Source organism: Pleuronectes platessa, chromosome 6 (genome assembly GCF_947347685.1).
Source record: "Pleuronectes platessa chromosome 6, fPlePla1.1, whole genome shotgun sequence".
Classification (NCBI taxonomy): Eukaryota; Metazoa; Chordata; class Actinopteri; order Pleuronectiformes; family Pleuronectidae; genus Pleuronectes; species Pleuronectes platessa.
Genome location: NC_070631.1, coordinates 10,904,489 through 10,929,436, shown reverse-complemented (window position 1 = coordinate 10,929,436; position 24,948 = coordinate 10,904,489). Strand labels below are relative to the sequence as shown.

The window sequence follows — 24,948 nt, the reverse complement described above, 5'->3', positions numbered from 1 at the left end:
ACACGCAGCGGTGAAGTACTTCTCATAAGGAGGCGCCGCTGGCTGACTCAGCACCGATATTGTATCGACTTTACAGACTTTAAGTTAAAATGCTGTTAAGAGCTACTGTGTCGCCTCAGGGAGCAACTTCATCAGACTGCGCAAATGACTCCCTCCACTCAGGAGTAACTTTTGTTTACATCTGTTTTTTCTATTTTATTAATGTATAACCAAGAAAGGTTGAGTTTTGGATTTTCTCAACGTTCTCTACGTCTTTAAAACAGCTTCAAACAAAACACTCAGACCCAAACCCTCACAAACTGGTTTGCAAACGCTACATTTAGGATTTCTAGCATGGAGGGTTCATTCTTAATACTTTCCTACCTTCCCTAACATGAAAACACACTTGACCGACAACTTAACCTATTGTTACAAACAGGAATATGCAATAACAAATCCAAAGGCATAAAAGTACACATATACAGTGTGTGTACATTGGACCACATGAAACTGGGGCAGCCCAGTTTCCAGCCCAGTGCTGTTGGACATGAACATCTGTCCAAAGAGGGAACTCTCCAAACTCTTAACCAGCAGCCAGTGCTAACAAAATGTAAACCAGCATCCATCTTTTAGCCTCCAGTACAAACAAACGTAAATGGGAACCATTTTTAGCCTGCACTGCAATCATTTTTTTAGACTGCAGTACCAACAACTTTGAACACGCAACAAAGCGAAGCAAGATGGAGCCACTCTGAAATCATGCCAGTCAGTTCAAGGTAGCGTGTGTACACTCGCAGACTTGGGTTTGACATCTCCACGGTCATGGTCAGTACAATGCAACATCAAACCTGTCCTGCGTTTCCAGCCTGTCTTCAATTAGAAATCGCTGGCACCCTGTAACCATGAGTGCAAATCCATAAACACATCGCCAAAGGCTTGTGTAGACAAGAGGGAAAAAAACACCATTATTCAAAGCAGGAATTTGCGTCAGCATTCCAACTTCTCGAAAGTAACTTGCTTCCTCGGGAATACAGTAAAATCGACGGGGTTTTTATTGGGTAAGTGACCTGTGCGATTAAACGCGGTTCATTTTCCTGAAAACAAAACGCCAAAGCGGCCATTCATCTTCCAGTGTTTGTGGCGGCGTGCTATAGCTCAGTAGTGTTGAGGTGAGGCTTTATGGAGACCAGCTGCTCCGTCGCGTTGCCAGAAAACAACAAACACTGAATGTTTACGACCAACATCCAATCCATTCACTCACCCATCCGCCCATGTGGAGCAAGTCTTACTTCACCTTGAACCACAGGCTGGTTTGGCTCTATGGTTTTTCGCTGCAGTGCATCTTGTCTGTGCATAAAGCCACATGCAGACCTGTGCTTATACCTGCTGAGTATTGGACCAGCAAATTTAAAAAATAAAGTATGGAATTAAATCCAATTGATAAAGAAGGAAACTCGATATTATTAAAACACCCCTTGGACTTGGAATGTACATATCCCCTCTGAGAAGTAACATCACACCGTGTCTGCATTATCTCTCTCTCTTTCTGACAGTTGCTTCATGTTTTCCAATACGAGTTTGTGGCTGAATTGAATTTCAATCCGTCTGTGTCTTCGTAAAATGTATTTCTCTCCCCGGCTCTGTTTTTTCTCTTCCTCTTCCATATGCCTTTGCAGAAGTCACTCATTTTTTACTCTGTCTCCACCCTTGCATTCCTTGACCTCTGCCTGCCTTAATTCTGAGGCCACCTCTTCCATCAGAGCTGTGCCTCTTCTGCCATTCGGCTTTTCCATTCTTCCCTCCCTCCCCCTTTCAGAAACTTCTATCCTCCTCTTATTCTATAGATCATTCCCTCCCTATGTTCAGCGCAGCTAGAGACAGGGACTAATCCTCTGTCTATGTTCACCTTGGACCTCCCTTCTTCCTGTGCCTCCATCTCCCCCTTACTGTTTTTCAGACAGGACCTCATCTGGTGTGGTCCAAGGTCTATAAATTAGAGGGCTGTGTCTGTAAATTATGGCAGTGAGTCATAGCAAAGCATGCAACTTAATTAAGCTGTGCGCCGTGGACCAGCTTCCTGAAAGACAAGTGTGCCCCAATGCGTAAAGATTTCCATACCTTTCCAGGCCAAGTGGTGGTCTAATGGTTTCTTTGTGAGTTTTCATTGTCAACATCTGACAAACAAGTTTCAGCCTCTCCATCAACAGCATTGCTCACACACCATGCATTCAACAACAGAGAAATGTCCCTGCCCCCCATCCCTCACTTTGTTCTGTACCTTTTCTGATAAAGCCTCCTCCAGTGTGGTCAGGGCTGTGTCTGTGTTACTGGAGTCGGTTTGCAGGCCCCGGACCCTTTCCCTCAACCCAGCCAGCTGTTTGTCTTTATCCTTTAACTGCTCCAGCAGGTTCTCAATCTGGAGAAAGAAGGACAGAGAACAGGATTAGCAGCATGTTGATGTGAAACAAGCACAAAACAATCAAAAAGAGTAAAAGAATCACGGAGTGCCACCAACAAAAATGATTCCATTGGCCACTGATTCATCGAGAAGATGAACCTAGCCCATGAACAGTGCGCTCAGCCTCTGGCTGCATTCTTCAATTTCCTGCTGTAATGTCTTCCACTCTGGCCGGGCATCTCAAAGATGAGCAGCGATGAAAGCCTCCACTGTATAGCTCGAGTAAAGACAATTATGGATGGATTCATGTGGAAAGAAGAAGTTAATTCTTCTTCTAAGTCGAAAGCTTGGTGGCAGGGTGTAAACGACCAAGCCTCTGAGGAGGGAGCACGAGGCCGGGCGGCATCAACCCACTTGGTTTCTATCAGCTATGACAGCTTTGTTCCTTTGTTTGTTGTTTATTTGCTCTTTTTAAATCATCACGATTGGCACACGCTTTCAAGATTGTTTCCAGTAATATCCCGTACAGTTACATTTTTTTCTCATGTTGTGGTATGAAGATTTGGACCAGATTAGGATGAAGCATAAACAGAATTTTAGTTTCAATGCTTTTTTTACCCTCATCAGCAGTTTAAACACTGGAGAGTCTGACAGAACAGTGGTAAACTGTAACAGCTTCAGCCCACAAAGGGCACAAGGGCAAAACAAGTGTCTTTGCCGATTTCAGACCGACACAGTTGTCATTTCCCTTCCAGAGCCCATGACACAGCGAACGCCCATGCACCCCTTAAGTGCCCACAGGCGTGTTGGGCTTAAAGGATGTGTTCTCAGGCGTGTTGCTATATTGAGCAGTGGAAAGTGATTGCGCCGAGTATGAGACTTAGTACAAAACCTTTTTTCTCTGACGTTAAACTGGTAGAAGTGGATCCGGACTCGCTCTGAGAGCACTTGCACCGTGGGCCTTAATCCGTGCACAGAGGTCGTTAAAAGAGAGCTCTGAGTCTCTGCATCTGCCTCTCTGTGGCTAACCTCATGTCGCTGAAGTGGTGGTGTAATAGCCAGTTGTGGTGTTCAACAACCTTTATCTGATGATCATTTGCAAAACAGAACACAAACGTACACAAAGACAAATACCCAGGCACACAAGGACACACACTATAACACACACACACAAAAAAGAGCCAAAAGCCCCGAGCTGTACCAGGCAAAACACTAGCAGATGCAGCTGGAATAGAACACAGCGCAAAGCAATGAGAGTCTAGGAGTTAAAATAAAGATGTAGTCATTTTTTGAAGCACACAATAGCTTATTTCTCTTAAATTTCATTAACAAATTTGTTTAAATTCATGCTAGAGAGCACTCCCACGTTTCAGGTGCGTCTCGGCCTGGTCACAATAAAAGGCCGCTACAAGACGTCAAATTTACGTCAGACGTTACAAAGTCACAGATGTTGTTAGCCGTGAGGGAGCGTGCAGTCAAATCAAACCAAATCCAATTTTATTTGTACAGCCTATATTCACAAATTACAAGTTGCCTCATAAGGTTTAACAATCTGTATGTCCTTTTTTTCCTGAACCTTCGATGGACAGATGTGCAAGAGACGTCACTAGAGCAGAGCACATCAACAAAATAAGAATATACACACCATTCAAAAAGCTGTGTCCATCGGTCGAGAAGGCATTTCCAGGAGTTTGTCAGCATTGTGATCCGTCCACATGTCCACCGACCACGTGGTACCATGAACATATTGGACATACCACATACCAAGTCGTGAAACCAGAACACTTCCCTGTGTACCTTTGCTCCACATCAAAAAGGTTTTGTCAGCTGTTTTCTTCACTGAACCCTGAAGTTTCTGATTTCTACAACAAAAAAGATCTCACATGTTGCATTCATCATTTTGTCAAGTGACCTCACAAAGGGACAACACAAGTGGTGACAGGACATGCTGACATGTTGTCCTGCTTGTGTCTTATCGTAACCACCATAAGCAAACTCCATATTCCTTTAAATGATGAGTTAATATAATATGGATTAAAAATAAAACGTTGTTTGAAAAGTCGACAGACCCCCTGAGATTCCTGCACAGAGCATTTCCTCAGACTTCCTCAGTGGTTTTTTCCACAAACAAACAAAGCACCATTCACTCACCACTGTGAAACATTAATACCATATTTGAACCAACTGGTCCTTCCTCAGATCAGGGACTGTGCTGTGCAAAGGAGACACACATGCACTGAAGAATCCATTATTTAATGAACATGAGAATCCAATAAAAACAAGGGAAAGCACTTCAGGCCATCAAGAGACCACATTTAACTGAAATGGTGACGGGGGTAAAAAAAAATCTCCAATGGGGAGAATAAGCTGCATTCCAGTCATGGGTACATAGATAGATAATGTCCAAATCTCCACAGCTATTTTACAAATGAATCCAATTAGACTGTAGACTTTGGTGTTCTCTGCTCCCCGGAGGGCAAGAACAAGGACTTAAAGGAGACATCTTGGTTTTTAGAAATTGGAGGGAAAGCGGCAGGAGGGGGGTGGGAAAAAAATACCAGTACCAGTACCCTACGGCAGATCTTGATAGGTTAATGACAGTCATTACACAACCGAGCTGAAGGCTCTGATTGGTCGGCTCACAGGCGATAGAGGGACATTAAACCCTTCAGGGAATGATGGGAAAGCTTCACACTACCAAAGTCAGATACAATTCCCAGCAGTTCATTATGGCCATGGGTGTGTAAGATGGAGTTTTAGGGCAGAGACTGAGTGAGGGGAACTGAAAGAGGCGAGGGTTATATGGGCTACTTGATTTATTCTCCTATGTTTCTTTAGTTGAAGGCTGATGATTTATTTTCCGAGGGCAGTGGGCACTTGTAGGCTAAAGCTTCACGTGTTAAAACATTCACCTTCTCCACCTCATCAAGCACAAGTGAACATCCCCCCCCCCACCCCCCCCCCCCCCCCCGCAGAACAAGCAAGGCAGATGCTTCAACGCGCTTATCTCAACAAACAGTAAACACAGAAGGAAGAGCAAACAAATATCCGTTAGCAGCTCGGCAGATTGTGATACCTTGCTTTTTTCTAAACACGCAGCAAATCATATACATTTGCGCTCATGCAGATCCTCTTGCTCCCGGTCCCCGTGGGCACCACAGAGCCCTGTTTCAGGTCAGATGGAGCACGTCGCCTCTGGTCTTAGATAAATGATTACATTCTTCGCCGGGCCCAAGTTTGCTTTGGCCCGCTCATGCAAAACAACAACCACTGGATGAAATATTTAGCTCCGTCGCTCGGGCCTTCTGTGAAATTGTGCAGAGAAAACACGGCGTTAAACCCTCGCAGCCGCTGGGTGAGAAGGAGTCACGTGAGAGGAGGATATGGGAAAGAGGGCGAGGAATTCCGTCAGAATTCCCAAAGTCAAAACACTCTCTCAGAAGAGAAATGCCTTTTGTGGACAGGCGAGGCGCGGGGCAGCTGCACGTCTTTCCTTTTTCCTTTTTTTGTTCTTGAAAGCGAGGGGGGCCCTCCCCAGTAGCTTGGTTGTTATGATGAGGACGGTCATTCATTTTATCTCTCAGTGCATGAGGCTAACTCAAACCACCCTCCTGCATCTCTCTGTCTCTCTCTCACACACACTCGTACACACACACACACACACACACACACAGAAGCTTTTATCATTAAACCGCTGTGTATATGTCATCCCACTCTGCAACCACACACACCTCCCACCGAAGCAGACCACCTACGATAGGCCGCTACCATGACTCTATGGGCCAGGCACTGCGGTGTGTGGACTGCCTGTCTCAGTGTGTGTGTGTGTGTCCTCTTGAGAAATTATGACGTCGTCCTCAGTCATCTCCCACACACATGCATGTGGCTCCCCACTGTTTACAACCACGCTGTTTGGACTCCGATAACTTTATCAACCAGCTGATAGGACGGGACCAGGTTCCCCTGAAACTTTGGAGTGTTGAAGTACGGTTACCTTCCAGTGACCTCGACTTGAACGGTACAGCTACAAAATTCAGTGGTAAAGTAAAGTAGTGATTTTTAAACATTACACGATTTTGCAGGATAATAGTTGACTGGAGCGGTTTTCAGATATGAGCATTCAGATGAGAGGCGGTGCAGCAGGCAGGAGGCAGGACTTAACGTATTAAATCCACCGCATAACCACAAATGTTTTGCAGAACATTGGACACTGGCGTCGGCTCTTATCACTAAGACCTCTCTTACATATTTTTCAGTGCCTCGAACGTGTGGCACTGATTATTCATGCGGATATATTTGCTTTCGTTATTCTTTTTGTGTCACTTTTGTGCCCACTCTCAATCCTACAGAGCGTCCCCTGCAGGGCTCATCGGCTCTGTCAGACATTCTGCCAGTTTGTCTCTACAGGGCCGGCCGGAGAAAGTCCACTGAAAGTCCTGTAGGCTCTTATTTGTGTTCACACATTCATCCCCTTTGGAGAATGTCACTGCATGTCTGAAGGCAGCCTACCTGAACAGTCATCAGCTGGGGTAAAACAATAAAACAGGGACAGAGGGGGCATTACATCTATTATTTTAGAAATCATTGTTGTACTGATATGGAAACTAATATTTAGCAGGTTAAATATGGGAACAAAAATGGATTACAATGAAGCTTTTATAATTTGTTAATTAGTTAGTGAAATCAGGGGGGAAATTGGACAGTTAACTGGTGGAACAAAACTTGAAGAAATGGTATTTCTTATCTCTCAAATAACAGGAAGATCTTTACAGTGAAGTAGGGGGATGTCAAAAGCTAACGTGCATTCATGTCAGGTTAAGAAGTTAATAGCTGCCAACAAAACAATTTCCCTTCTCTGTTCACTGGGCTTATGAACCCAATGTGAGCCTCGCTGTTGCCTTGTGGTCACAAGTCTGTGTTGTATGATCGTGATTGGGACAAGCTGAGCTCTAACGCAGTGGGAGAGGACTTAGGGAAATGGTATCAGGCCCTGTGTCCCTCGGACGACAAATTGTGATCTAAAAACGGCAGAACCACAAACCCTGTCGACCCGTCAGTCTTCCATCCAAACTGAGACCCAGAACTCTGTGGCCTCCGGAAGAATCATTTCTGCCGAACACAAAAGGAGACCAGCGTGGTGCGTGACCACCATAAAAATACAATCGTTTGTATTTTTTTTAAACGCTTTTGGAACAATAAAAATACCCAAACAGTAATTGGTCGCCCTTTCTGAAAGGCAACTCGTTACTCAGCGCTTGTCATCGCCTCTGAAAATGTTATGATAGTTGTAAAAACCAAAGATCCTGGCACTTACATGTATATGTGCATGTATACACACACACACACACACACACACACATAGAGCCACACAGTGGGACAATAACCACAAACTGAACAATGTGTTGTAACATAGTGTGTACTTCCCCAGAGGAATCTAGGTCACAGTCAAACAGAAACCTAATGAGAGACCACGTACTGGAAATCTAATGCTGCTACTAAGTACTCCACAATCACACACTCCGATCCAAGTGAAACATGTACATATTAAACTTGGAATTTGATGTTTGTGCACGAGTGTGTGGGGGCGTGCATGCATGTTTGTGTCTGTAATAGTGCACTGTAAACATGTACACCTGCACGCTGTTCTCATCTCCTGCCACCAGAGCTTGTTGATTCACAGGTTAATAAAGGACTTCCTCCGCTCAGCTGCGGATCTTCAAAGAGAAAACACACTCCGGTCACGAGGCTCGGGGGAAGACAGTGACCTCTCCAGAGCGCAGAGGGTGTGGATACATGCTCTTCTTATAACCCCCCTCCCTTTTCTACCAACACCTCCCACCATCTCCACCCCATCCCTGCCTGAGAGATGGAGCAGCATGAGCGACACCGCTGGACTGCAGATGCGTCGATACTGTGTAAGCTGGCGCCCCCCTGTGGCAAATTTCGACGTCAGGCCAAAATATCCACTTTCACAAAACTCCTGAGTTTATTGAAAATGAGAAATGTTGGGTTTGTGGTATGTTTTTGTTTTCTGAGCGTCCACTGTGTGTGAGGGCAGCGCAGTGGCACGCGGACCACATGAGGAGACTCAAATACCCGAAGTCCTTTGAGTAAGTAAACTATTTGATATGTAATACCTCACTTTGCAGAGCAGCGCTGGAGATTGGACTGGAAGCATTGAGACAGACACACACTCTACATGCTGAACGTTTCCTTGAATAAGCAGCTTAGCATAAAAATGTTAATTACACTGCACACATAGCAAAAGAGAAAAGTCAACCGGCATTTATTCAAAACCGGGACGTTCCCTTCGGACCTCTTCAGAACGCTGAGTCGTCTTCTTGGGAAACTGAAGGAACATACAGAGACCTTTAAAGCGGCAAATGACACCTCTCCCCGAATTCCCCTAGGATGACCTTCCTGATGTCATGCTTCTTTGCTCCAGGCGTCATTACTCATCTGTTATCGACCGGAACGACGGATCACAATGACTTCATAAGACGAGTGGTGCCCGAGAGGGGAAGAAAAGGAAGGGAGGCTCGAGAAGTACGACGCTCAGGTTCTGAAATCACCCGCACTTTTCTAAACGAGGTAAAGCAAAAGTCATTCTTTATTTCTGTCAGAGAACTGTTTTTTTTTCTTTTTTTGTGGGAAGCAGTTGAAACATCTCTCTCCCTCTCCGCTAAAGGAATCAAATAAAGTAATTTTTCTTTGCTTGACTGCGGTAGAGGGCTGGGTACAGCTGCCCAAAAGCGTGCATCTGCATGTCTGTGTAAATCTGCTGTGCTGTTCTCTACCAATCCTCCTACCTCCAAACCAAAAAAAGGGCCGTGCACAGTAAGAATCTAAATAGGTCATCGACTTCCCGACAGCCAGGATGGAAAAAAGAAATGTCAAAGTGGGGTCAATCGAAAGAGACAGAGTTTTCTACGGGTTTCACAATGATTACGAGCGAGACCTGTGACTCTTGCAGCAACTTCCTCTCCACTGCCCCAACGTTCATTTTGCTCTTAACCACCAGTGGCTATTAAGAAATACAAAGGTGCACTGTGTCCGTCGAGGCACACACTCCCGTTTGAATGCAGAAGCACAAACACAAAAGCAGACAGACATGCACTTGATGCATACAGAGAAAGAAGCAGACTCACAAATAAACAGGATGAGACAAATTTATCTCAAATCTGTTCACATACACGAAGTCGAGAAACTGTGTCAAATGCGATCTTGAAAAAAGTCAAACTCAAAACTTCTCTCCAGAAAAAACAAATACTATTTCACATCCAATTTACAGGGGGATTTTTTTTCCACTTCCCACAATATTATAACTGAACCCAAAAATGCCCAGATAACATGAGGGTAATTTCATTCATAGAGTGCCAAATGAAAGAATTGAAACAGAAGTGCCATAAAATTTTACTAAATTGAAAAGAAAATATCTGAGTGCAAACAAAGGGAGGGAGCCAGGGAATTCCAGACCATAGCTCCTCCACAGATGAGTGCAGCTGCCATCAGCCAAACGTGAAGCAAACATTTACTGTATTGTTTGAGTTTAGCATTTGGGCTAAAACTACCGATACAAAATGTAATTCTGCATAAAATCAAACGCAACTTATTTAAATTATTATCTCTTAATAAAAATCTATTACCTGTGGGCATTATTAATACATTATTAACGGTTTTGAATACAACAACACATTTAGAGGCAGTGCCAGCGATAGATCCACCTGATTTATTTCTATAGGCTGCAATAAATCTGGGTTTATGCTATGACCCAAGAGAGCAAAGGCTGTAAAGGTGAATTGCTAAGTAAAAGATTCTCTATTTAAATAGTGTTCACACAATTGGGCTGCGGTTTAGGACGATGTTTTGGTAAAATGTCTGGAAAGTCAAAGGCCCAAAAAACTTTAATCAATCTTAATAACTGGAACAAAAATATTTAAATAGCCTGGTAAACGAGGACCGCTGATTGAGTATGTGCATAAAGACATTTGCATATGAACACATCCATGCACAAACAGGAAACCACGTCCACTTTCCTAATTCCTTATACATCCATTGTAACATGTGGCTTATTCTGTACATACAGTGCTGTTCTCTGAGGAATACACACACACACACACACACACACACACACACACACACAGACACACATGCACACCCACACACACATGCACAATCAGGCTGTGATTATTATGAAAGTCGGTCCAGGTTCAGGCGATGGGGGCCGCACTTAGACACATGACAAGCAGACGTCCTCCCCCTCTCCCTGCACATTCCTCCAGAAAGTCATTGACACACGGACCCTCCACTGCATTCATACATATCAATTAGACACCTACGCACACACACACACACACAACATACAAAGGGATGCAGACGGGCAGAAACTGACGGAGAGAGCGGGCGAGCAGGACGAAGAGAGCGTTGTTTTCATAGCGATTGCTCCTGGTCGACCACAGGGCAGAATGAGCAGGGTTCTGCTCCATGAAGACAGATTGCACTTGTGTGAGCCGGGCTGTACGTGAGCTCCAGCGTGTCTGTGTGTGTGCCGGCCAAGTTGATCCACGTCCATGCTCTTTAGGCTCAAGACCCTATCTCTGCCCCCCTCAGCTGCGGAATGCTGCTGTGATTGCTGGGTAATTACCCCGACGCTTTATTCCTCTGCTCCCAGCACCATTAGTATTAATTCTTTTCTTTTTCTCCTCTTTGGAGAGAGGGAATGGGAGCCCTTTGATCCGAAAGAAAAGAAGAGAAAGAGGGGGGAAAAAAAGAAGGTGAGACAGAGAGAAAGAAAGAAAGAAGGTAGGGCAGAAAGAAAGACAGGAGGAAAGGAAGGAAAAAGACAGAGGAAGAAATAAAGAAGAAACGAGAGAGAGAGAGAGAGAGAGAGAGAGAGAGAGAGAGAGAGAGAGCTAGAGAGACACAAAAGAAAGAAAAAAGAAGGTTTGTGGCCACCCAGCTGTGTGACTGGAACCTGGAACCAGCTCCACTTTATAAAGATGTGGTCAAACAGGTCAAATACAGCAAAGACTCATATGGTTCAACTCAGACACCAAAGAGTCAAACTGTGACTCACTTCTATCTGAGGGGGCTGAACAGACACTGAAGTGCCTGTCTGAGCTCCCTCCGTACAGAACACTCACAGTGGTCTGCCGACAGGTTGGGTCACGCCGGGTCGGCCTGAGTGATGGCTTGTGTCATTATCAGGACGCAGTCAAGTTCAACGTCTTCATCAAGCCGGAGAGTCATCAAAGATTTGGGATAGAATGAGTGTGCAGTTTGATCTGCGTGCCCGCGGTGGTCAGGCAGAAGATGGACTTGAATAGCTGCAGTCGGACATATGGCCCAACGCCGGGCTCGTCTTGACTGATGTGTAGCCTGGCTCCAATCAACCAGCCCCGGGCCGTCACCATTAACCTCGGCTGATTGCTGATAGGAGCAGAGGGGGACATGGGAGGGGGGGGGCTATTACCGGCTGTTTACCGGAACCTCCCCAGCTCCAGCAGGCTTATCTGTAGCCACGTCTCTGCACTGTGATTGGTCAGATGGAATCCATTAGGATGAAAGGCATTGGTGGCCTCATCACCGATCTATCAGGATCACACACATGGACACACACAGGAACATGCTCCTGCACTCAAGAGTTCTCTACTGTCCCAGCATCTATGAGATCCCTTCCTCCCATGGCTGCAGTGACATCTCTATCCGTCTGTAAAGAAATGGATTTGCCGCGTCCGTATATGAAACAGACCCGGAAAAAATAACTTGGATTGAAACAAGGAGTCATGCCTTTATTGGATCAGAGAGAGTTAAGTGTGAAACGGGGAGACTTTCATCACGAATGACTTACAGCTGAAAGGCAACAATAGAGACCTAGCATAGTAGGAGACTTTGAAGTGATCGGTTCAAGAAGACAGAGCGGGAGGGAAACCCAAGGAGATACAGACATATAGGGGTGTGAGCGTTGTTAGAAGGTACATTGCTCTCAGAGGAGAGGAGACTAGCTCATTCCACCACCAGGGAACCACAGAGGGCAACAGCCTTACCTTGTTAGGAGGCATTGAAAAGCCAGACGGCGTTCCTTGGAGGAACAGGGTGGACGAGAAGGAGCATAACTTCATGTGATTGAGTTCAAGTACTTGGGTTCAGACCCAGAAGTCGCTCTGTCATCAAGCATTAGTAACTTCAATTTGACTCAGGCAGCCATAGGTAGCCAGGGGAGGTCGATGAGCAGCACTGGGTCTTGTGCTCTTTGACTTCAACGACCAGATGCCACAAACGAAGTATAGCATTCTTCTTAATGCATCAGTTTCAAATGTTGTCTTAACTGACTCAGCTGTATATGAATTTTGTATTAATAATTTATTTTTCTAGACACAAACACATTCACATCAATGTGAGAGTAATGTTGGAATCATTTTCGTTTGCGTGAACATGAAGCACTTCTTGTCACTATATGCATCAGTGCTAAAATGAATACAATGTGAACAGTCAGAGAAGGTAATGTAGAAGACCAGGGAACATCTCGGTTTATCTCTTTATCTTTGTCCCCTCTCTCTTCTTTTCTTCACAATCCAAAGGAGGCTGTGCCAGTGACACTGGCCCGAGCCAGCGATGACACCGGGCCAGAGGAAGTGCTGAAAGATTTTGCAATGAACCAGGGCTGGGAAAGTCTGACCCGTTAGACACTATCATAACTAACACACACACTTGTGTACAGGGAATCCTTCTGTGTAGACACACGCACATATCGCCCTGCATGGTCCTAGCACACGTAATCGAATCTCCCCGTCTGTGGTTGCTATAGGAAGGGAACACGATAGGGGATACTATACTTGCGAGCACGCAGCCGGGCTTTTTAAAAGCATGAATATGGATTGAGGCGACCACAGTGTTTGAACATGAATAACGCATGTATGCCAAAACCGCACCACAACCGGCCCTGCATGTGTACCTCCCACACCCCTGCCCCCCCAGCGAAAAAAAAGGGGAACCAAATATGAAAAAATAAATAAATAAATCCATCATTATGCATTGGTCACGGTCTCGTAGACCAAGGGCAGAAACAGAGCTTTCACTGTTCTATGTTGCGATGCGTACGTTTGAAAAATGGTCGCAAAAGCCGAGCATACTCATGCTAGTTATTCTTAAATTTGAAGTCGAGGTCCTCATTATTTTTAAGTTATATTCAGCCTCTGACTATTAGGATCAATGTAGAGTTCAACTACAGCTATGACATCATGGTGCCATGCTTTGAGTCATTGTGACTGTCCCCGGAGAAGCCTGTAGGAAAAGATCAAAATCCAATTTCCAGCGACAGAGCAAAGGGCATCAATGAGTGATGCATAGCGAACTTTAGTTCAGTATCTTCAGTGTTGCACTGTAAGATATTTTTAAAGTATCCCAAGCTGAATTAAAGAGAAAGAAAAAAGAATTGTTAAAAGTCTACTTCAAAGTCAAAGATATTGCACACATTAAAGTGTGGTTTTACTGAAGTAAGTGTGTGGCAGTACATACATCCAAGAGTGTGAGGCTAAACAAATCAGTACAAAATAATGATCTACGGGCAGTACGAATATATTCCATTCACAGGGACGTGAGGTCACTGTGACCTTGACCTTGAGTCCAAATTTGAAGAAATTCCATGAAGGCATTCCTGAGACGGGAATGGGACGGACGGACGGATAACCCGAAAACATAATGATTCAAGAAATCCAATGACTTAAATTATGTTTGCAGGGAAGATAAGGAGTTTGTGGATGTGAGTGGGATGTGTCTTCTTAAACCCTAAACTATATGATTAGATAATCTAATAAGAAAACTTCTACCGCTGAATTTACTTTCAAATGATCTCAGATTAACCTCATCTGATTATGCCATTAAAACAAAAGTAGAACTTGTACACAGCAAGGTTTTATAAAATCTTTCACAAATCTTCCAAAATTTTTCTACACTCATATTTCTCATCTTAAAATAAAATAAAAAAAATATTTTTTTGTTTATTTGGATCTCGACTGGTTCATTATATCAAAAGAAGTTGCTATTCTAGTGGGGGAGATGTGGCCTTAAAATTTAGTTCTAAAAAGTTTCAGGAAAAAGTTCAACCATGCAGGGACAGACTATGTCTTCTACAACTGGAATGTAATAACTTATTGGCCGACATATTCCATTCTACACTCCCGTCTTCCCCTTGTATACAGATCTGGAAGTTATAGCTTGGGAAACGGAAAATTCGAGTTGTACTTTGTAAATCGTAGCTAACGGTCCAGGTGTTACAGCATTTCAAACTGTGATTTGAGTTTTGAATTCCATTTGAACAACGTCACCAAAACAAAGTTGATTTTATAAATAAAATCATGCGACGATCAGTCATAACACATTATGGGGTCAGTAAACCCAAATTACAAGAAACATATTTTCTCCTCTCCTCCAGAGTTCTAGCCATATTATTTCTAGTGGGTCCTATTTGTCCAATTTTGCTGGCGCCACCAAAATACAACAGATGACTGTAATTTCATTTGCGCAGCTCGCAGCATTGAGAAAAAACACATTTGAAAAACAATTAAGCAACATCTGTGGCTGTGTGTATGTGTGTGTGTGTTGCTGAGTAATCCACAGACCCACACTGTTAACAGATTTGATTGGAATTACTGCCCTCGTGAAAAAAAAAGAGTCCTCGACAAGAGTTCCTGTCGACAGCATTTTGACAAGTGGATTTGTTCCTGGAGGATCACAATGTAAATCCTGTAACTGAATATCCGAATGAGGCACACTGTAGTGTTCTGCTGTTGCATGAGCACTGAGGTGTGTTTCAAGGGATTTTATGGGCCCCAGGCAAAACTGCACTTTGGGGGTCTACTTCGAACCAAACTGAGCCCCCTAATGCCTGATAGACATTGTAGTCTTCAAACCTGTAAAATTATGAAGCTTTTGTCAGAGAGTTGGCGGCATGAGGCCTCGTTAAGGGTCACGGTGTCGTTACAGTTCTCGCACAAAACCATTCTGAGGGGCGGCCTCCAACTTCAGGACGCTTGGCAATTGCGTGCTTTGCCAACCCTACTGCAATGCCCCTGACTATGATGCACACATGGAGCTTGAAGCAAAAATAATAATTTCACTCGCAATTTATAAAACTTAATTGATTAATTGAGTATCATACTGATTCTGCATCCTGATTCTAGTTTGACTAAACTCCCAGTCCAGCAGCTGCTCTTTACTTCCCATGGTTCAATTACTGCAGGTCACTTTTACAGCTCCAGAGAGAAAGCTGCCACCAGCATCAGCACAGGCCAAACAAACAGCTCATTCCAAACAGGCAGGTTTAGAAACATCCACTGCACTAGTCTGAATAAATTAATAATTTCTTACAGGAAAGTTCAAACTTGTTGGTGAAAACACTACTCCCGTAAAAAATGCTGATTCTCACTGATGTGGTAAAATAAATTGAATTACTAATATTTTTTGCAATCATGGTTATCCTATACCCAAAAAAAGATTGTACTCGTTCCACCATTATATTTATGTGGCAACTGAAGTTTTATTCAGAATCAGAATCAGTCTACTTGCATTTTAAAAAGTCCTGATGATAAAAAGACCTGTTCAGATGAGCTATTTGAGCTTTGGTGGACAGCAAAGACTAAATTGTGCCAGAATCGGAGAACGGCAAATCTAATTTAAGCTGCTTCATCCAGGTCATCCTCTTCACAGTTGATTGGCTGGATGAAGAATCACCCCTCAGTTCGGACCTTCATGCTTGGCATTTGGATTTGTGTCTCTGGAGAACTTCAGACGTTCTGCAAACACAACCGGAGCTTGTCGGTTTGTTTTATAATAAGCCAGTGGTAACTTATAGAGTCAGAAGCGCAGAAAGGAAACAAGCTTTGACTCTTCGCTCCACTCCCGCGTTTCTCCTGGGACGCAGCACTGTAAGTTATAGCCCCCTGGGATTGACGGGAAATAGGAAGCATGGAAAACCAATCAGATTGCAGTCAGTGTATACAGTGTGGCTAATGGAGTGAAACACCTGTCGGGTCCCGATGTAAAAAAATACTTGGCCTGTTTCTTCATTCAAGTAAGACTTCTGGCATTCATCTTACATTAACACATATAAGAACCAGCTCTGGAATGTTAAAGACATACTGTTCTGTATTAGACTCCTTTTAATGCTGGCAGTAAGCCATTTATAGGTGCTTAATTTTAAGATAAATGTTTACTGGGAGGAGGGTTTATAAGTTTATCTGTTAAGTCGTAAGTGTACTGCAGAGACAAAGAGAAGAAAATGAGAAACACACAGAGATAGAAAGAGGAAGCCGTTCTGTAAACTGTGAGTAACCAGCCATCAACACAACTGGAAACAGCACAAACAAAATAGCAAAGTGGAGCCAGAAGGGAAACTGATGCTAAAAAGCAACACAGAACAACTACACACTGAGATATCATGTCTTCCCTTTAGATACCGTAAAACCACGAACTCCCTGCAAAATGGCCTGACAGCCAAACAGCGTAGAAAAGATCAATTTGACATCAGACATGAAGTAAACAATGGTAAGCCCTGCTTAACAGCTCCAACAGGCTTATTAAGTGTGCTACAGCTGAGGAGCTATAGGTGGGAGTACAGCACAGTGTAGGGTGCACAGAAAGGTCACGTTGAAATTTGTCACACAGAAACACCTGGAGGTCACATCAACATAAAATATAGATTTGAACATATTCATACACACACCGATGGCACTGCATGTGACCTTTGGAGCACTTTTTCATTCAACTCAGCAAGGGGGAGGGCGGGAGGGGGGAGGGAGATCCAATTTGAGGACATGAGAGGAAACAAGGAAGTTGAGAGGGGACCTTTACGTGTGTGTAATTGGTCTATAGAGGAATTGCACCACAGGTGGCCACAGGCCCTGTCTAAATGGCTAACCTTATAAAAGTCATTAAAGGCTCAGAGGCATGCCATGCAAGTAGGCATGTATGTGTGTGTGTGTTCACCATATGTGACAATGATGGAGTGTGAGTAGCAGACACTTCACACACATTCTATGATACGTTTTACAAACGTCAAACCTAGAGGGGAAGTTACCTGATGTGGCCAACGAACCTTATATAATCAAAATATCTACACTTTAGTTTACCGATATATTTCTTGCAGAATTAAAACTTGACCCTCCAGTAAATTTCTCCTGCTTTACTGAAGCAGTATTAATTTGTTTTTTTGGGCCAAACAACTGACAACATAGCATAATTACCTCATTGGTCAATATCATGGTATAACAAGGGGGAATTAGAGCGCACATCCAGCAGACACACACTAACACGAGCATTCATTCAGAGGTGCATTACTGTCAACCTAACAAACGTCCACGGTAAGAATTGTATTAAAAAAAAAAAAGACTTCATAATTGCATTCACGTACCTTCTTCTGCAGGACATTGACCTTCCTCTCCTTGACGTCCAGCATGTCCTTCATGTCTCTGATCTCACCGGTCAGTGTGCTCTTTTCCTCGGTCAGGTCTTGCAGCTGCTTGGTCTTCTTCGTCAGCAACTGCTCCTTCTCCTCCAGACGCACCCGCAGAGCATCTACCTACAGAACCAGAAGGAAGACTGAGGAAGTTAAGCGCATGTAAGCAGATCAAATAGAGAGTTAGACCGACAGATGATTTCAGAAAAATGCTTAGACTAGTTGACAAGATTGACAGAAAGAGGAAAGCCAATTCCACAAACTCTTAGATATCAGTTTTCTTAATGTGCTTGGTTATTTCTATCTAGATCCAGGAATTAGGCTGAGGGGGGAAACTCAGAAAATGATCTTGCAATGTTCAAGAAAGACAGAAACAAAAAAATCTGGGCCCATGCCATGACCAACATTTGATGGGTTCTTCTCTGACCCATGATACAACCTTCCACCAAGTTTCATGGGAATCCATTCAGTTGTTTATGTGTAATCTGGCTTACAAACAGCAAAAAGATCCTTGGCAGAGGTAAAAATACAAAGAAGTACAGAAAAATGATCAGAAAAGCTTTCACCCTTTTCCCCCCAGTGTGTGTTATTGTTTAACACTGGAACTGACGTGTCCAACATATTCTCCTGACAGGTCTCAACACATTGACTTGTTGACACATGGAAGTAGTAAAAGTTCCTCTCTGGCCTAATGTACCATAATGTGAACCGCCGTGGACTGATGCAGTGAAAGTGTGTGTTTGAAAGGGAGAAGGAGCCTGGAGCACGTCCCATCATTTGTTACTGAGAGCGTTGTGTGATTGAGCCAGCGCTGCCACAGATCAGACCGCTCACACACTTTCACACTCGCACATTAAAACCTGGCCGTGTGCAGAGAGCTGAGTGATGTCTTAGCTCCCTCCAGAACCTCTTATTGGACACATTTCAGTGTTCTGCTGCACCGCCTATAGCCTCACACACACAGGCACACACACACACACGCACGTGCACTTTCAGCTAGTTGTCATGCACAGGCTATGTGCTCCTCTGTTGCTCTTCAGCACCTGATTACATTTCCAGCACTTTTAACCATGGAGCAATGCGTGAACTCATTCGAACCTAATTCTGAGGTGTGTGTTTCTTGTGAAGTTCAGGAGACACACTCAGATAAAGGGAAGCAGTGAGGGTGGCCTTGGTAATGGGTGTGTTAAAGTGTTACTTGGACACGGGGGTGACAGTGTGAGAGCACTTGAAGCGAAGGCTCTGCTCTGCCTTCCAGCTCATCCCTCAGCTACTTCACAGGGCTGTTAGAGGGATCCATGAAGAGAGAGAGTGTGTAGGAGCCACTTATGGAAAGTAACTAGGTACATTTACAAAGCTGCAGCACTTAAGTACTAATCTGAGGGACTTTATGGAAAATAGTGAGAGAAGCTATTATACGATTTACTCTCATACAGTTACCTTATTTGACAGCTATAGTAGTTTGCATATTGAGAGTGAAAACCCCATAACGAGAATATGAAATATGATGCACTGTTAAGCATAGCTAAAAGTATGCTATAAAAAATTATATAGCGCTGTAGACTGTAAATGGAGCGTAGGTGTGAATATGAGTGTGAATGAGTGTAATTTGTCTCTATGTATGTTGGCCCTGCGATGCTGAGGACCTTTCCAGGTTTTACCCCCGTCTCTCTCCCAATGTCTGAATGGGCCCCAGTTCCACCCGTGAACCTCAAATGATAAGCAATATAGACAATGGATGATTCTGACATAAAACCTATTCCACAAAATATTTTAACACTTTGGTAGGTAGACTAATTGTCTTTCTTTCGGATAATTGGAAGACAAGATGGACATAGGTGCGCGATTAGTTTACCATCAAGACTGGAGGCACAGGAAACAACCGTGCAGAGACATTCTTTCCGTAACTAAAAAATACATCATCCTTTTCCTGTGATACTCTATGTACATATCTACTTGGGGTTTTATAAAAAAAAAAAATATTATATTAATAATTTTTTATTATAGTTTATTCTCTTGAGGGTTACAAGGGGGGGAGCTGGAGCCGGCTGACATTGGGGCAAGAGCAGGGCTACAACCTAGACAGGTCGCCAGCGTGTATCGCAGGGCCAGCACACACAGATATTGTTGATATACATTTACACTCGCTTTCACACCTACAGAGAATTTTGAGTCTCCAATCAAACTAACGTCAATCTGCATGTTTCTGGCCTGAGGTAGGAAGCAGGATTATCTGGAGAAAACCCACGTGGACACAGGGAGAACACGGGCAGACACGTGGAAGACAGGTAAACTCCCCGTAGAAAGACCCAGTGCAAAACAAACACCCTTTTGCTCTGATGCATCAGTTCTAACGGCTGCACCACGATGCCACAGACCTGTTTAGATAGTATAATTTCTGATTTCATATTTAGCATTAAAAAAACAGCGGGGCATAAATAACTAAAGAAATGGCAAGACTTAAAGAAGGAGGGCTGTGTTGGATCACAGTTCCTACCTGCTTTTGTGTGTTTGTGTGTGTGTGTGTACAGTGAGAGTGCTCAGACACACAGAGGCTCCTCTCAAGTAGCGGCATTAGAAGCCGTCCAGGACTCCCAGGTGTAAGATGGTGAAGAATTTATCTCATATTGCTTCTCTGGCCGACAACCAGAGTCTGAACTGAGCCCTGTTCTGTCTTCACCACTCCAACACTGGCACACACACAAAACCCACACCAGTGACACCGCTAATCCCTCTGAACGAACATTACGTTAGTGCCCGCACATTGATTTGTGCCGATGCCCATGTGCTGCAGCAGAACTGTGTGTGCATGCGTGTTAGCCAGTGTGTGTGTGAGACATGAGAGAAAGAGCCCCCCCCCCCCCCCCGATCCTTTCTAACCCCACCTGGCAAGGAGCAATTTAGCAAGAATGTAGCAGAGAGGCCTAACAGGAAATCCCTGCTGTCTCACCTGCGCTGGCCCTCTAAGCTGTGATAGTACTGTACAGACGCCCTGCTAATACCCTCTTAAAGTGCTCATTGCTGCCAGGCACAGTGCACGGAGGGAGGAGACGGAGGACAGATGAGGAGCGAGGGATGAAAGGGCGGAGACGCGTGAGGGTGAAAGCTTGAGGAGAGATAAATGAAAGAGGGAGAAGACGGGTGGGTGGAGATGATGGAGACTGTCTTCGATGATTTGACTTGAGCCCATCAACACCTGCTGACACGCTGCTCCTCCACCGGCCTGAGCCGCCGCCGCCGCATCAGCAGGTCTGTCACAGGAAATCCAGTTTGGCTTTATCAGCTGGCACGCACGCTGAGATGATGGACAGCTAACAAGTCGTAGTGATTAACCTCTCTCTTCTCCTTCAATTTCCTCTCCAATTTTCCTCCCACCCACCTCTCCCCCCCCCACCTCTTCTCCATGTCCTCTTCCGACTGCACCTCTCTCTCTCTCTCACACGGCCACTTCTGCCCCTCCATCAACACCCCCGTCCCTCCAGCCGTGCTCCAAGCGCTCCGGGAGTTTTTCCTATTGGCGTTTAAAGGTGCGGGTCCCGCGGCGAGACAAAGTGAAATGTCGTTGCGAGGAATCCCTCAAGCCGGGTCGTCGCTGGGAGAGGCCCACATATGGCTTTGTAGGTTCGTGCATTGCTGTGTGGATTTGTGTTCCAGTAAATTGGAGATAACGTGCAACTCCTACAGTCTCCGGGACAACTGCGGTACTCGTTCTGACTTCACAATTGGACACTAGGGACTACAGTCTGTTTTATAATCCCTGCTTTTTATAAGTGCATGAGAGAAAAAAAGAAAGAGGAGGGTGAGGGGGAGACGAAGAGGGGCCCACTGCTGTCCAGTCGTCCAAAGGACTTTGGCGAATGCATTGAGGCATTCCCTTTAAATAGAAGAATTAAAAAAACATCACCCCGTCATTCCCAATAACCTCACTTCAGTTTTCCAGTCCCTCACTCAGCACCAGATCATTTAAAAAAATGACCTTGATATGTTTTCAAGATTCTGCGGTTGCAAAACTATTAATTATTGGCAATACATGGGATTTCATTAATCTATCGAGATTTACAGTCTCAAACTAATAACCAGCGAGGTGTGCGTACACACATGTATGTTTTTCCTCATGCACAGATTTAAGTAACTGCGATCAAATATGCAATCATGCACACAAATACATAACCTCTGTCATTCTCCTCGACTTCCTCTCTCATGCTCGCAGTCACAGCCAAATGTGTATTCTGGACACTGGTTTAGCAAAGTAAAACAGAGGCTTAAAGAAAACAGCTTCTCTGTTTGTCCTCACCTCCCTTTTTCCTGCCTCACATTTCATCATAAAAGTTTTTCTGGCAGGCAAATCTGCAAAGGTATCGAGCCCAGCGTCAGCTGTGGTCGGCAATAAACAACACACGGATTATATGAGTCGACCACAGTCAAAACTGCAGAACCAGAGAAGATGGGGAGACCACAGAAAGGGCCTGGGAATGCACCAACACTTGCACACGAACGGTTGCACTCTCACTTACCCACCTGGGAGTCCGACGTTGCGAGTAGAGTCCCATTCTAACTGTTCTAACCTTCACCCATGGAAACACACCCAAGGAAACACACACAGACGCACACACACTCGTGAGCTGTACAATGTTTTGCCTCCCTGTTCAAAGTTAAAGTTTGAATGACACTTGAGCTGACAACACCACCATTGCAGTTCTTAAATCCCTGGAGTGGAGTGGATCTGCCATCTGAACTCGGACACACTCCATCAGCTGCATCGGTTCAGGCTGCTGTGGTGCACTACACACACAGCTGTGTGAGCGATTCACTTCTCTGGCTGTATAACGTCCAGCCAGCCTGTGTAAATACAGCAGAGGGCAGCCATTAGATTTAACCTATTTAAAGATCGGGGCTGTATAATTAATCATCTAAATTTATGACTTAATATTGAACTAATTTGTGTTTGTCTAGCCATCAATGCGGCCAAGTCTGGACTGTATCACTGAAAGAAGGAAGGCTATTTCATTTCAGGACGATGCTAGACCACCAGAGAGTTTCCCACAGCAGCTTTAATGAATCCAATATCTCTTTTAGGCAAAGTGCATGCATCAAGGAGAAGCCAACACATTCTGATATGATGGAGAAGGATATAATAATATAATGAAAGAAAAATAGCCAATCCAGCCAAAAAAAGGGAATTTATACAGTATCACTGCACAGCCTTACACAGATGTGTATTAACACCTGACCGGGGGTACCTTTTGCTCACACAGCTGTGGGAGGGAGTGGTGTTAAATGATCCATAGTTTCCTGATGAGGCAACAGGAACCTCTACTAGACGTCAATGTTCATAGTTACAAGGTTCAAAATCCTGAAGAAGGTTTATTTTTCACATGAATACATTTGTGTGTGCGTGTGCCCACAGGTGCAGGTGGAAGTTGTAGTGTCAAATGCAAGAATGGCAGACTTCAGAGAGCAAGTTTAGGTTTAGGTTCCTGGAGTCCCTGTGCTGATTCTCACGATTAACACACACACACACACACACACAACCAGACACACACACACAACCAGACACACCCACACACACACCCATACTGTATAAACAAGCACATGCATGCACACAGAGGATTTCCTTTCCACCTGAGCCGGCCACGCCAGACATGACGACACTAGGGCTGATCGCTGCGGAAATAAGGGGCGACCCCTGTCCTGGGGCGAGGGCTGGGTGTCATTTGAGGTGTGCCATCAAAGCCTGGGATGAGGCAGCAGTCAGAGCTCTGATTAGGAATCGTATAATGGACGGATCACCTCAGGGCCGGCCCGGGATAATAAGCGGATGTAAACTGCCTCACAGCGGGGGCTGCGGGGCGGAGAACGGGGCACATTCTCATCGTGCGCCGCAACATCTGTTGATAGAACCATGGCAACACAGCTGTCTGCCCACAGGCTATAGAGAGAACATGGGAAAGCACAGTGAAAAAAACTGAAAACAGACAAGGGCACATACTCACGCACAGAGCTCCCAGGGTCCTCCGACAAAAGGATCTTTGTCAATGGAATGAATGAACGTTTTCTGCTAAAGCATAAATGTCGATCATGCCATGCTTTGGGTATTGTGGCAGTGGATGGATATACGACACAGAAAATGGAGGGGTCTCACTCCGGGTACCATCGCACTGTACGCAGCTGCCTCAATCCCTCTATCGCCCTCCATCCATCATCATTACGTCCTCCAGCAGAGACACACACACACACACACACACACACACCAGCACATACACCCACACATACATATAAAGGAAGAGACGCTGCAGGCGTTCCCCCTCATTAACACTTGCTCCTTCTTTGATTATTTTTCCTGATCATTTCCAGCTCCACACGCCAGTTGCTACATCCTGGTTCCAGCGGATCCATTTCCTGTCAGACCGCAGTGAACAGTCACTCTGGCGAACACGTGGGGAAGGATACAGTCTGTAGCAGGATCTTGACCAACAACTTGATAAAAAACACTCACTTAAGAGACATTGAGTGGATGAAGAGTGTTTGAAAAGGGTCAAGGCTCCAGAATAAACCTTTAAATTGTTGTGGGTGATGTTTAATCAAACAATTGCATTCATCATATGTAATGAATGTATAATTAAGGACTCCTCAGGTCCCAGCATGGTATATCTAACTATCTAGAGGAGAGGAGAGGAGAGGAGAGGAGAGGAGAGGGGAGTCCTGTATTTCTACTTTTCCCTTGTTCAATCATTATTCAGAAATAGATTTTTGATTGAATTTGTGGGAGAGAAACCTCTTCTGGTAGATTTTTCAAAATTGTATTGTGTATGTTTGCCTGTGCATGTGTCTATATGTGTACAGAATTAGAGGTTAAGTGGTCCAAGTAAAGCAGAGTGACCCCGAAGAAGACGAGGTCAGGAGAAAAACAAAGAAGCGTATTGTTCCTGGCTGTCTCCATCAACTCACTGCCCTGGTTAACCAGCCGCTGACTGACAGCCGGCCAAACAAAGCCTTCATTACTCTGTGTTTTTGTTTTGTTTCAAAATGTAGAAATAATAAAGACCTCCATGTGGGATAAATCTTCACATTTACCTTCACTGTCCTCTGTAGGACCAACACTGTATCATAGCAATTA

At 44.5% G+C, this 24,948-nt stretch overlaps 1 protein-coding gene across 1 annotated transcript in view; it reads right to left on the bottom strand.

Annotated features, from left to right (window-relative positions):
• Nucleotides 1-24,948, bottom strand: part of LOC128442592 (ERC protein 2-like) — a gene marked incomplete in the record, with an annotated part of 144,915 nt that overhangs the window by 91,415 nt on the left and 28,552 nt on the right. Inside the window, 2 exon segments of the mRNA XM_053425129.1 lie at nucleotides 2,258-2,395; nucleotides 17,787-17,954. Of these exon segments, the coding sequence (XP_053281104.1) occupies nucleotides 2,258-2,395; nucleotides 17,787-17,954 (306 nt within the window).